The sequence below is a fragment of the Pholis gunnellus genome (genome assembly GCF_910591455.1).
Source record: "Pholis gunnellus genome assembly, chromosome: 3".
NCBI classification, from domain to species: domain Eukaryota; kingdom Metazoa; phylum Chordata; class Actinopteri; order Perciformes; family Pholidae; genus Pholis; species Pholis gunnellus.
The window spans coordinates 17,601,242-17,614,259 of NC_136529.1; the positions used below are offsets into that span (position 1 = coordinate 17,601,242).

The 13,018-nt window shown below is 45.7% G+C and overlaps 1 protein-coding gene across 2 annotated transcripts in view; it reads right to left on the reverse strand.

The window, feature by feature from the left end:
- Window positions 1-1,171: 1,171 nt before the first annotated feature.
- Window positions 1,172-13,018, reverse strand: part of srgap2 (SLIT-ROBO Rho GTPase activating protein 2) — a 44,490-nt gene continuing 32,643 nt past the window's right edge. The window contains exons 9-23 of one of the 2 annotated variants that reach the window (XM_079185100.1): window positions 12,813-13,010; window positions 12,606-12,690; window positions 11,883-11,910; window positions 11,562-11,592; window positions 10,779-10,839; window positions 10,470-10,547; window positions 10,223-10,357; window positions 10,011-10,116; window positions 7,786-8,010; window positions 6,577-6,635; window positions 6,012-6,192; window positions 5,083-5,220; window positions 4,543-4,795; window positions 4,334-4,444; window positions 1,172-4,243 (exon numbers count right to left, since the gene is read on the reverse strand). In XM_079185100.1, coding sequence (XP_079041226.1) covers window positions 3,665-4,243; window positions 4,334-4,444; window positions 4,543-4,795; window positions 5,083-5,220; window positions 6,012-6,192; window positions 6,577-6,635; window positions 7,786-8,010; window positions 10,011-10,116; window positions 10,223-10,357; window positions 10,470-10,547; window positions 10,779-10,839; window positions 11,562-11,592; window positions 11,883-11,910; window positions 12,606-12,690; window positions 12,813-13,010 — 2,268 coding nt within the window. In that variant the 3' untranslated portion in view covers window positions 1,172-3,664. Of the gene's footprint in view, window positions 4,244-4,333; window positions 4,445-4,542; window positions 4,796-5,082; window positions 5,221-6,011; window positions 6,211-6,576; window positions 6,636-7,785; window positions 8,011-10,010; window positions 10,117-10,222; window positions 10,358-10,469; window positions 10,548-10,778; window positions 10,840-11,561; window positions 11,593-11,882; window positions 11,911-12,605; window positions 12,691-12,812; window positions 13,011-13,018 lie in introns of both variants that reach the window. The other variant, XM_079185099.1, reaches the window with a different exon arrangement.

The window sequence follows — 13,018 nt, forward strand, 5'->3', positions numbered from 1 at the left end:
GAGAGGACATGATGACAGCACTCCTGCTGACTTTACACAGACATGGGAACACAGTCACTCTCATCATGTCCTCTCTCTCAGTTGTTACATTAATGACTCCAGGATTTATTTATCAGCTGCTCAACTCGAGAGACTAATTAACATTTGATCCATAAAATATAATTAATATCGGTCACATCCGTACCCCTCGCCTCAAGATGTCTGCGAGCTGATACCAGTGCCCTCCTCTTCCCAATTTGTTTAATACATATAGATTTAGAATCTGCACATCTCAGGTATTTTTAAGAGGTTTATTTTCTTGATCACAGTGAGTTTATGGTTTCTATGTTCAAGGTCTGATCTGATACTGCAGACACAGTATGTGTCTACCTGTTTATCTGCGTGACATACATGTAGATGTGTTCTGTTAAAGGGGAACCCCACCAAGTTCTTCTTTCTCTACACGTAGGCTACTACTCATAGGTATACTAGGCTGAGGCCTGTGAGTATAAAGTCTTCTGTAGCTGTGGTGGGAGCAAAGTTTGAAAAAAAGAAGAATCCCGGTGATGTCATCAGTTATCTTTTTAATTTTGGACTGAAATAAGACTAAACATTTTTTTTAACAGAAAGCCTGCAATACAGACTTGTAGTGTGCAGTTCTAAAAAAGAATCTTTACAAGCCAAGGAGGGTCTACAGAGAGATACCGAGTTACATCATGGGAAATGTAGGATTGAGTGCTTTTTTGGAGCAAGGGGCCTAAAAGTCAGCATCTCTGCCTCTGCTGCTTCAGTGTTGACTGTTCTCTTTTAGGTATGTCTCTTGTCTCTTGTGAGTCTCACAACTTTATGGAAGTGGAATACTAAACCTCTGGAGTATCACTTTTCTTGTCTACAGTTTCCAATATGCCATCAATACCCCTCATTGTGCTTCACTTGGTTCTTCTTGCTATATATCCTTGGTCTGTACTTACTTGGGACAGACAATATATTTTATCATCAATATATTTTCATGGACAATTTTTTATTGCTACAAACAAATAATTCAAGAATCTATATAGCAAGCAATGTTTATTAAAAAACAGATCTACTACAAGAACTAAACAGAATTATATAAGGCCTATTTGATTAAACTACTATTGCTATTACTGTACAATATTGTACCAAAAAAGAGTGTACCTCTGTAATGTACAACATTGTATATACAAAGTACATCTGAACACAGGATTCTCCAGTAATACAGAGACAACTATAAATAGATTTGACATTACAGTCTTTTTTTTTTTTTTAGTTCTGCTGTTTTCAATTGGACACAAAATGCATATTTAACAATATTCAATTCTGACAAATCATCCCCACATAGTTAGTCCACACGCAAGCCAAGTTGTTCAAGTGCACAATGATTGATTTGAGATCGAAGAGGGTCCCAGCTCCCCTTGACGACACAGCCGGGACGAAACACACCAACCAACCACATGCATGTCTGTATGTGTTAGATTGTGTGTACTGTATGGGTAAGGGGGAGTTCATTTCTCACCACACACACACGCACACACACATAGTCACAGTCCCTCCAGTTGTCACGATGAGGTAAGAGCAACACAAATACACCAGGTAATACATGAACAGTATACAGAGATAAAAAATAAACCTTTACAAGTATAATTCATTACCTGGTAGAGAGCATACAGGAATGCAGTATGTGCTGTATTTCTGGGAGAAGAGGAGAGGCGTGATAGTGGGGAATATGAGGACACCTCAGTCAAATGAGTTCAACACTGTTTCAAAGAAGGTGAAATACAACAACAACAAAAGGTATTATTCAGTTTACCCTGAATGACATGTGTCCACTTTTGAAGTCAGTGTTTGAAAAATTATTCACATACTTAATTCATCATCAGATCTAATTTTGCAACGGTATATTTTTGCAAAAATTATGTAAAAAAGAAAAGAAAAGAAAAGTAAGCCCTTTTTCTGCTCCTGTTTTTACTTAAAGCTGATCCGCCACTGGTGTTGTTACAGCAGTGACTGAAGACGAGACAACTTTTCACGTATATACTTGCAGGCTTTTTGTCTGCTCACATGTACACACAGTGCATATTTATTCAGCACTAAGGCCGCTGTTACTCCTGGGTCTCTCCAGACGGTTGCTGTTGGGTGGCATCCCTTTATGGTGGGTGGGCATTGCAAGGGGTTGGGTGGGGTGGGGGGGTGCATACATACTCGACATCCACGCATGCTCCCACACAGGCGCACGCACACACATGCACACACACCCAGACAACAATTTCAACAATTTTACCATTACAGATTCGGAGCATTAATTAACAACTGGGAACAAAAAGTAACAACAAAAGCAATCTTTGCTTCAGAACGCAGTGGATGAGGTGGTTGGTTGCTTCTATTTTAAAACACACTCAAGAGGATCCGCAGCTCCATGCTTCCAGTTATCAACATGATTATTAAACATACATACACACCATTAGAATAATATAACCCTTTTTTTACTGTTAAGTGTGAAGTTTATTTTTAAAAGGAGCAAGCCGTCACTTTGTTTGAAGTTGTGCCGTGTCTGGTGCCGCAGACATATAAACTGATGCAATCGGCCAGCTCGCCATCGTGGCCGCCGTCTATGGCACCCAGCATGCGAGGAAAACCTGAAAAGGCGTTTAGCTGCCACAAAACACCAACACGCACACATTTCGAGAGAATGTGTGTGTCTGTGTACAGTCCAACATTGCCTCTAAAAATGCTGGGTTTCAGTGGTCCCCTACACACATAATAGAGCTACAGGAGAGAAGCAGCATAATGCCTCAAACTATCAGCTTTCATTATCTGTATTGCTGTGTGTGTATATAGAATTACTGTTGGCCATGTTAGGCTTCGGGGAACACTGCTCCTGCTATGCCCCTGTTGTGGTACTAATAAAGAACGGTCATAAGAAATCAAATAAAAAATCACCAACATATCAAACACTGGAGGAAGAGATCAAATAAAGCTCTCGATCACATGACTTACACTGATATTTGGCCCAGTTTTCTTTCCTTTCATCATCCAAAAATGCCACCTTTATCTCCAGTCTTCAACTTTTGAAGCAGCGAGTCAGTGTGAGAGCTTAGCATTTCACAGTCTATTCTCAGGAATCAAACACTCCCTTCCAGTCCGTTAAACATGGGTCATTAAAAAGAAAAGAAAAACAGTCATGTCTACTATACAAAATCAAACAGTGCTTTTTGTTTCTCACTTAGATCTGTGTGTAAAAGGCAAGTAGCACTCCTGCACGCCCACTCAAACACAATTTCAAACATCACAAACTAGTGTATGAAAGCTTTAGTTCTGTAGGTGTCCATCCTGAGTCCTGTTCCCTTGTAAAAAAAAGAATGAAATAAAATCCAGTGATGCCTGGGATCTCTGTCTTTGACGCGTGTTCACTAATCTACGCCCTCTGATAGTTGAACTGCAGGAAGCAGAGCTGCCAGGAGAGGGCCGAAAAAAAAAAAATCTTGACACTCTAAAGGGAACGTGGCATCTTAAGAACTCGCCTGGACAACAAGAAGCGAATGCTACACATGAGTAGTGGGTTACGTCTTGTGTGGAACAAAAGGAGGCGCTTTCTGCACCTGGTACAAGAGCTGTAAGAATCAAAGAGTTTGCAAGAATCAGTATCGCGGGGTCGGATTGAGAAGTCCTAAGCCGGGCAGGATTTGTCAGTAGACTGGGGTGGAGGTGGAGGAGGAGGGGTGTGAGGGAGAGAGTGTGTGTGGCCTGTAAGTGGAGGAGGAGGTGTCGGGGGCACAGTAGAGGTCGGGGAACCCATGGCTGGACTGCCGCCGCCGCCGCCGTTCTTTGGGAACACCACCGGTTTGGGCCTGGTTGCTGGGGGGCGCAGCTCTCTAAAGGAAGGTACAGATGAGGAGAGGGAGGAAAAGGAGAGAGAGGGGGATGTGGCAGAGGGCAGGGGGCTCCGCGGCTGGCTCTTGACCGGGCGGAAGGAGGAGGGCACGTCGCTGGCGGAGGAGGCGCTGCGCTGAAGCGGGTGGCCATGGGAGGAGCCCCCCTCGCTGTCCCTTAACAGACGGGAGTGGAGTGGACTGGAGGGCTCCGAGGCTCCTCCTCCTCCTCCTCCTCCTCCTCCACCACCACACACACCTTTCAGCTGCTCCAGTGTGTCCAGGACCACGTCGGGGGTGTGTGTGTGCTTCGAGGTGCTCTGTCTTTCCAACTTACTGAGCTCACTCAGGGCAGAGTTCATCACGGCCTCGATGTCCTGCAACACGAGAGGCAGACAGAGAAGTAGATGTTACCTTGTGCATGCACTGCCGACGGGTATGTAGGTGATTCGAAACCAGAGTTGTACCTGTGAGCTGTGCTCCACTTGGGCTATGACCTCAGGGTCCAGTGGTCTGTGGTTGCTGAAGCTCTTGGAGCGCCCTGCTGTAGTTGTCTTGCGCAACTGTGGACTCTCCACCTAAACATTCGCACTGCCCTCAATTAAATGCTTCTCGGAAATGAAGCCAAACAGTCCAGTCACTACATTCATTTGTCGAGGATAAGACGTCACTGTACCTTGGTCTTGAGAGAGGAGTGGCGGGTGACTGAGTTGAGGATGCTGTGAGCGCTGACGGGTCGTTTATCCCCAGTTTCTTTCACCAGAGCCCCACCAACAGGAAGAGAAGCGGTTCTCACCCCTCCTCCTCCTCCCCCTCCTCCTCCTCCTCCTCCTCCTCCACCCCCTCCGCTGGCTCCTGGACTCGTGCTGTCGCTCTCTGAGCCACGGAACGCTCTTCGGATGCTCCCGGACTCCGGACGTTTCCTCAACCTGAATGAGACAAATGTTTCAGTTACATTTTTGTTGTTGTTGTGATGATTCGGTTTCAGGGCTCAGCCAACTTTGGGCAAAAAAGTCTGAAAACAACACAAAAAAGATACAAAATCATACAAAGAAACAAAGAATAAATCTTGTGTTTCCTGCTTATGATTTTGGTTCCTCCCTTTTTTTTTTTTTACACTTTTTGGCCCAAGTTTGATTTCCACTTCATTCATTTCATATCAACTGAAGCTGCAAATGAAAATCTATGGGATACTGTAAAAAGTCTTGAGACACACTTGTTCAGGTTGGCCAGATAGATGTCGGCCACATGAGCTCCGGTAGGAGAGGCGGCACTGCCTCTGGTGGACACTCTCTCCTCCAGCAGGTCCCTGCTGTCCACATCGGGCTTTGGACTCCCCCTGCCCCCGTCAGGCCTGAAACAATCATTTGTTTATTCATCATGGCTGTGCCTCCCACCTGCACCACGCTAGCAGAGAAGGAGCTGTCTCTCTCAATGATACGTTACTTCTGAAACACAAAACCCACTCAGTGCCACTTTGCTTCTAATTAGCGACTACAGCCGACGGTTACTCTTGACTCGCATCCAAACAGGCCACGGTAGAACGACGTGACGAAGACGGTAACTTAAAAGGGAAATTCCAGTATTTGTCAACCAGTTTATTTATACTCATTCTTATCTAGTAGGATCGAGATAACCTTTTACTCAACACCCCGGAGTTTTGGGAAACGTGGACTCTAACTCGAATGCTTACAGCTGCTACACTCACTTGTCTTTGTTTACTTTCATGCACAGTCATGGATTCTCTTCTAAATCCCTGTAGCCGTCGACCGGCAAGTGTAAAAGAATCCTCACACGTTTATGTCGACAAACCGCTCAACATTGGAAGTTGATCTGCTCTGCAGTTTGCTACATATCACAGCAGATCAACTTCCTCAGACATGGGGATTTCCAGTGGACTAGTTTCTGAGTTTACTTTTGGCCAGATTAAAGAAAAGGTTTTCTGTACAGGGCTCTTTGCTATTTGCCATTTGAGAGCCAGCGCTCACATTTTGGAAAACTCTACAACAGAGGCGCTGAGTATCATCATGACCTATATTCACCACGGACGAAAATCATGAGAAATGCTATAATTTCTTATTTAATTTGTTGATCTGTTCCTGATGCAGACATTTGATCAAGACCAGCGACTGGGACACATCTTACATGTCTTGAATCACAATGTACTGGTGAGCCACCAGTCCATCCACTCCGTTATGTCGTCCCTCCCACCAGTCGTCAGAAGCTCGCTGGTACAGGAGCAGAGAAGCGCCCTTCTTGTACGATAGCTCCCGACTAGTCCGGCCGGAGTAGTCGAACCGAGCGATGGCTTCGAATGGGTCGGACTCTGAAACAGCCAAGGAGCCTGAGATTCAGAGGACGGTGGACAGACAACGGGAAGCGGACGGAGAAGCAGGAGGCAGCGACAAATAAAAAGAGAGAGAGAGAGAAAAGAGAGGTGGAAGAGAAGGGGAGGCTAGATTAGTGCATAGCAGGTTAGTGCTGCTGTGTTTGGTGACTGCACAGATGTTAAAACTGCTGAGCAGTAACAAAGCAGCAACATATATATGTTACTGGGAGAAGGATGTTGGCTTGATTAAACGATTAGAGCCATAGGAACTGGTGAGAAAAGCAGGACGAGATTTCATGAACTGGTGGCAAAAGGAAACTGGCTTCATTGAGTACAGAATATAAAGGTATTCGTGTGTGTGTGTGTGTGTGTGTTATGCACCATCTTCGCTGTTGTGGGTGACGGAGACGGGCGCAGGCTCTTCCACAAGGGGGGGCTCACTGAAGTGGACACAGAGAGCACATGAGGTTAGAGGACACGACACAAAAGTCTCAGACTGACATGTGTTTATGACTCACAGCCTGACCTCATGTTCCCCGTTTAAAATCACATTAGTTCATCCTGTATGCACCCTGCCAGTGCTTAGTGTCGACATTGTAACCATGATGCAAACTTGTACACTCGTCTGTCTCACTTTATGCCCTTGGCCCAATTTTGGCACTGTGGCTGATATGATCCTATTGCAAGATGGTCGACAGTATTATTTGTATTGATAACTATCCGCTGCATGAGGAGTAATTCTGATGGGGAAGTGGTGAATGCTTCATTAACAATTGATCAACTAATCTCTTAGCGGGTCCCCCATGTTTCTACATTTTTTTTTTACATACAGTTTTTACATTTCCTGAGGGCCACCACACTTCTCCTCACACCCTTGGAAAGGGAGGGGTGAGCGGAGGGAGTAACCAGCTGGATGCAATCTACAACCTTACCACTAGATGCCACTAAATCCTACACACAGCTCCTTCAGAAGTTTTCAAATGCAGTTATACCGAGTCTACATTGGGACTAAAATCAACCAATTAAATACCCACATATGTCCGTTTTAGTTGTTAAATTTAGACTCCTCCAAGCTGCTAAAACGTACCGATTCCCATAAGAGGTACGGTATCGATCACATGACCTTAATGCTACAGTAGCTATGGTGCAACAAAGCCCAGTCGTGCCCGTGCGATAACATTTTACCGTCTACACTTTGTACAGTAGAGACTGTAGCTGCTCCTCCAGCGTAACTTACCGTCTAAACAACTGCACTGACTGGCAGTGATCATAATAACTGGTGCCCGAGGCTGGTTCATTACAGGAAAATTGACCGTTGTGTGCAAACATGCTGCGCTCTCCCAGGCCGATGTGGTCAGGCGGTACTTTAATCTCCTGTGTGATGGAGGGTAAGCTGATCCTCGTTGCCCCCTGGCCCAGACCGGGGCAGACAAGCTGAGACCCCCCCATCATCACTCCACAGCAGCCCCTAAATCAACCACCTGCCCCCTTTTCTCTGGCCTCCTCATCATCTCCAAGCCCCCTCTAGTTAGATAACAATTAGACAAGACAACCCTTTCTGCCCGACATGACCTATCAAACGCCCCTCACCAGAAGTCATCTCCAGCTCCAGGGATGGTGTACATGGGACCCTGCAGGTCCTGCAGCCTGGGGAAGATGGTGTCATGGTGGATGATGATGGTTTTAATGAGCTCGTTGACGTGGGCCTGGCAAGAGACCTGGTCGTTGCCCGCAGGGACAGACATCAGGGTGGGACCGAAACAGATGGCCAGGTTGTATGGGTCCATCATGTTGTCCTCGCTGTACTGGGACAGACTGCGCGGAGGGGAAAGCAGAGTCGTTTAGAGACCATTACCTCATCCGTATTTCTTTAAACATATAATACACTGACTATGCACACAAAACAACCATGACATGTCAATTTATAGCCTTCACTACCCCCCTCCTTGTGAACGAGCTGCGAATGCATATCTGTGTGTGTGTGTCGGACTGCACAAGGTCCAACAGTAAACACTAGCCAAGTCTGCATCAATACATCACCTCATTTGTTCACTGTGGTGATGCTCTGATGATGTGTCTGGGTCTCAGTTTGTGAGAAGAAGCAGGAGCATCGGGCTGACCCTAAATCACTTCAGGAAAAGAAGAAGCTCCCCCTTCGGTCTCCACTTGGGTTTACCCAGGAGTCTCACATTTCAGGTCCTCCACATCCCGTTTCTTTTTCTCTTTCACTCCCTTTTGCTACCTCCCTATAGGGTCAGCCTGGAATGCGTGTCTCCTTATGTGTGTGTATTTAAAATCGATCATCAATGTGTATTGGGTAATAGCATATATTCAACCAAATGCAGCACCAAACAAAGTACACATGCAGACACAAGCCCTCCTTCAGCTCCTATTGCTGCACCAACAGCTCACTTTATTTTAACGGCCTCTACTGAAGCTGCTTCAAATTCTCCCTCGTCGGCCAGAGCTCGTCTGTCCTCGTCTTTTTTTAAAGAGCCTGGGTTTGTGGGTGCGGTGAGCCCATTAGGAAACCGTATGTGATATTGGGCTACACAAATAAACCTAACGTGGAAAAATGAATCATTCGTCAAGGAGTTCGTTAAGGAGTGAAGAGGCAGACATGTTCTTTGCACTTTGGACCTACATTAGGCTCTGTACTTGACTTCCTTCAAAAGGTTATGGGATGTTTAGATTTGGTGAGAGAAGGCCTCTTAACCTCAATCTGGTGTTTATGAAAAGTATTGAGTGTGTGTGAGGAAATGTTAGCGGATCGGACTGTTGAAAGGCAGCTAATCTGGCCTTATTCATTTCGTCAAGTTTCAGGTTTTGACTTGATATCAAAAGTTGACGTCATAATGGATTTGTGATAAACTGGATTAAATGAATCCATGGGCTCTGGCTATTTTTCGTTTTTTGATTCTCTTCACTTTATACTTTCATAATACAAGTAAAGTTGTTTTGCGGTTTATGGAGATCGAATGGAGATTTTTTTAATTGTCAGTAAACTTCTGTTCACTGCGAGATGTTTTAGAACGTTGATGGACATTTGAAAATGATTGACTTTGAGGCTGGTGTCTTGAGACACATATTGGCATTAATTGAAATGGTCTTGGAGCAGGGCTGTCATCTCTGATTATAGATCGTGTCCTCAGTGGTCGCAGTAATAGTTGCAGTGTTTTTCATCCTACACCTTATGACATGCATACAGTAAACAGAGACTAGAGAGACAATGTAAAAAGACCTGACGAAGCCGAAGGCGAAATGCTTCAGGCTTCGTGTAACTGCATGTGTACTTTAATAAATATGAACCTTTAAAAAATATTGACATAGGCCTCAGTGCAATAATTTACTTTTGTTTATGTTTCTATCGGAGTTCATTTCCTGAGGCTGTGTCATAGTTTGTTTGAGTCACTGGTTGTTTTTGAGAATGCAGCACTTGATGTTCAGCTGCTACCATGTTACTTCCATCTCGCCTCGTCTGTGGGCTTCATCCGCCATCACTGAAACTGCTACAACAACCAAACATTTGGCCTCTTTTGAACCGTCGGCCTCAGCCCTGAGGATATACCGAAACTCAAATACATGAAGGGATGATTGTCACAGCGGTTGTACTGTGTACAATGTATAGTTGCCTTCGTAACTGTGAAATAGTCTTTGTTGTAGAGATACACATCTTACATTAGAGTCAGAATTACTAACTTAGATGGAAAAAATCTGTCACATTCCAAAAACTACCTTTATTGACAAAACAAAATAGTTTATTTCTCCCACTGGTTTACTTTAGTTTCTTGGCGTGTGTGTTTCCTGCTACTCACTGGTTGAGGAAGGCGAACAGGTATCTCATGATGATGAGGGTTTTGCTCAGCAGAGATTGCAGAACCTTCTTAATGTGCACCGCCCGCTCCTGAAGGCTTTCCATCGCTGGAAAATAACACAGCCACGACAAAACCGGGGAGATTACTCACACAATCGAGCACAGGAATACAAACTCTCACAAAACGTTCAAAAAGGAACGAGAGAGACTTACAGACACAGGATATGAGGTCGTGGAAGACTTCCTTTGGGAAGAGGGCGTGGTCCAGTCCCCTGAAGTAGAGCTTCAGGACGCCAGCGATGGAGTCCATGTCGTGGTCATTCTGGTCCCCTGCCAGCGGGTCCTCTCCTATACACGGACAAGAAGACAGAGAGAAGAGGGAGTGGTCGAGAAAATACATTAAAGCACTGGACAAACTCAGTTTGTCTAATATGCTGAGGTTTCCTGCTGGATGTCTTACCTCGCTCAAAGGCATTCTTGATGTCATTGACTTCCACCTGAGAGCCCGACACTCTAAAGATGCCCTCATGCTGCAGACCTACACAGACATAAACACACACGTGTTCAAATCTAGTACCTATTTTCATATTTCAGGATGTCATAGATCCGTAGAGTTTGCATTTTCATAGTTTCAAGCCCGAGACGTTCTGGTAAGATTCCCAGATTAATCTGATCCAGAACCAATCACGCTCGGCTTTGCGATGCAACCAATCAGTGCACAGGAGACGCTGACGCTAAACCTATCACTTCACTGGAGAATTCTACTCACCATGGCGACTGATGAAGCGGATGCAGCTCTCGACCATCAGAGGAATAACCTCACCGGACTCCTGAAAACAGGGGAAGAGGAATTACTCCCGATAGAGGAACACAAGACAGGAGACCGGTTGTGGAAATCAAACGCATCGTGTCAGGAGGATTTCCGCACACACGTCTGCACACGCACACGCATCGGTGCACACATGTCTGTGTGCCGGCAGAGGGTGGGCTGGGTACTCAGCTGTTGCTAGGAGACGGCGCTTTTTCCTTTTCCCTTTGTTTGTTTTGGGGTTTCCAGAAATCTCTGGGAGGTAAAGCTGTGGAAGGTATTTTGGCTGATTTATGTGCCCATTGTTAAGTGAATCCCATTGTGATTTGAATATGTTTAAAACCTGACTACGTTTTTTTAAATAAACAATCAATTGATTTTTTTATTGATTTTTTGGGCAAAACACCAGCTAACCCACAAGGGGGAGCCACAAACATGAGATGATTCAATGGAGCGGGTTGCTTTTGATCGCTAAAGTGTTTCAGATTGCATGACAGCGCACCAGCAGGCTGTGTGGATTCAAATGTCGACACAAATGTAAATATTTGTGTGTTACGTATGTTAATTTTGAATTATGTGGTCACTACAAAAGTCCCGTCAACCTCTAGGTGCCCGTACACCCTGCGGGGAGGGGATACAGTGAGAACACATGTGGCTCGAGTTAAAACCAAAGCTACAGCAGTTCTAACTGAGAAGCTGACGGCCACTCAGAAACAAAGACACACACTTATGACAGATAATTACCTGCTTCCGTACCGCCGAGTTTCTCCGTCCACTACACAGAGAGAGAGAGAGAGAGAGAAACGGTACTCTGTCATTACGTCTCCAGAGAAAGTCTATTTATACTCACAACTCTGGTAACGCTCTATTTGTATACACAGACACATATGCACATGTGTTGAAAATATCTATAAACAGTGACCGGGGAAAATAATACCCCTGGCTGCCAAGAAATCAAGCTTAAACACTGCTATGGTATATGCATGTGTTTGTGTGTGTGTGTGTGTGTGTGTGTGTGTGTGTGTGTGTGTGTGTGTGCATATTTCCTTCCTTCACCACACCTACCTGGCAAGGCAACAGTCAGACTTCTGACCTAAAGGAGAGAGAAACAGGAAAAGGGGGAGGGGAGAGAGAGATATAGACCGTTATAGCAAAAGTAGGACACATGAGGAAACCGCTTCAGACGGACCGAAACAGGGAAACAAACTTTCCACTACAGCTGTGTACACACACACACACACACACACACACACACACACACACACACACACACACACACACACACACACACACACACACACACACACACACACACACACACACACACACACACACACACACACCATCTAGGAGAGGTTTTCCTGCAAGGTTGTGGAAATGTAGACACATTCGGCCCTAAGGAACCCCTCCACACTCTCACACACACAGACACACACACTTAAACACACAGCTGCATCAACATATGGTCACTGTCACTGTGACTAAGCCCTGCACTCACTCACTCACTCACTCGCACATTCACTCACTCACACACACACACTCATTTATTAGATAAATGAAACCCACTCTGCCTCCCTGCATGTGGCCTGATGTGTCCCATTAAACCACTCATGTCTTCGATCAGCTCCCTATTCCGCCTCGGGGCACCAGGCCTTTCCCTGGATCCATCTCCCTCCTACTGGGGGGGGGGAGGGAGGGAGGGGGGCTCCCAGTAGTACACACTCGCACAGACGGGACACGGGGACAATGTCTAAAACGTATGAAGGACATTATGACAGTCCCACTCACTCTCTCCCATGGTCTTGTCGATGAGGTCGTGCTTGGCCTCCAGCTTGGTGATCAGGTTCCTGCCTTCCAGAAACTCCTTCAGCTTCTACAACACACACACACACACACACAGACACACCGGGGGTCACACACTGTGTGCAGATTATGCTCGAGTATGACCGCACCAATGCTCCTGACAAATCATCGATGACCACAACTGGCGCTGACCGTGAAGTAGAACTGCTCCGTCTCCTGCTGATTGGCCCGTCGTTTGGCCAGGCTGGGCTTGCTGAGATAGGATTCACTGAAAGTGGACTTGACCGACTCCATGCTGTTGCTGTGGTGGAAGCACTCAGAGACGTCGTAGTCCTCCACCGTCACCATGTCTTGGATGGTGGCCAGAGTGGCCTCCATGGTTTTCTTCACCTGATGGG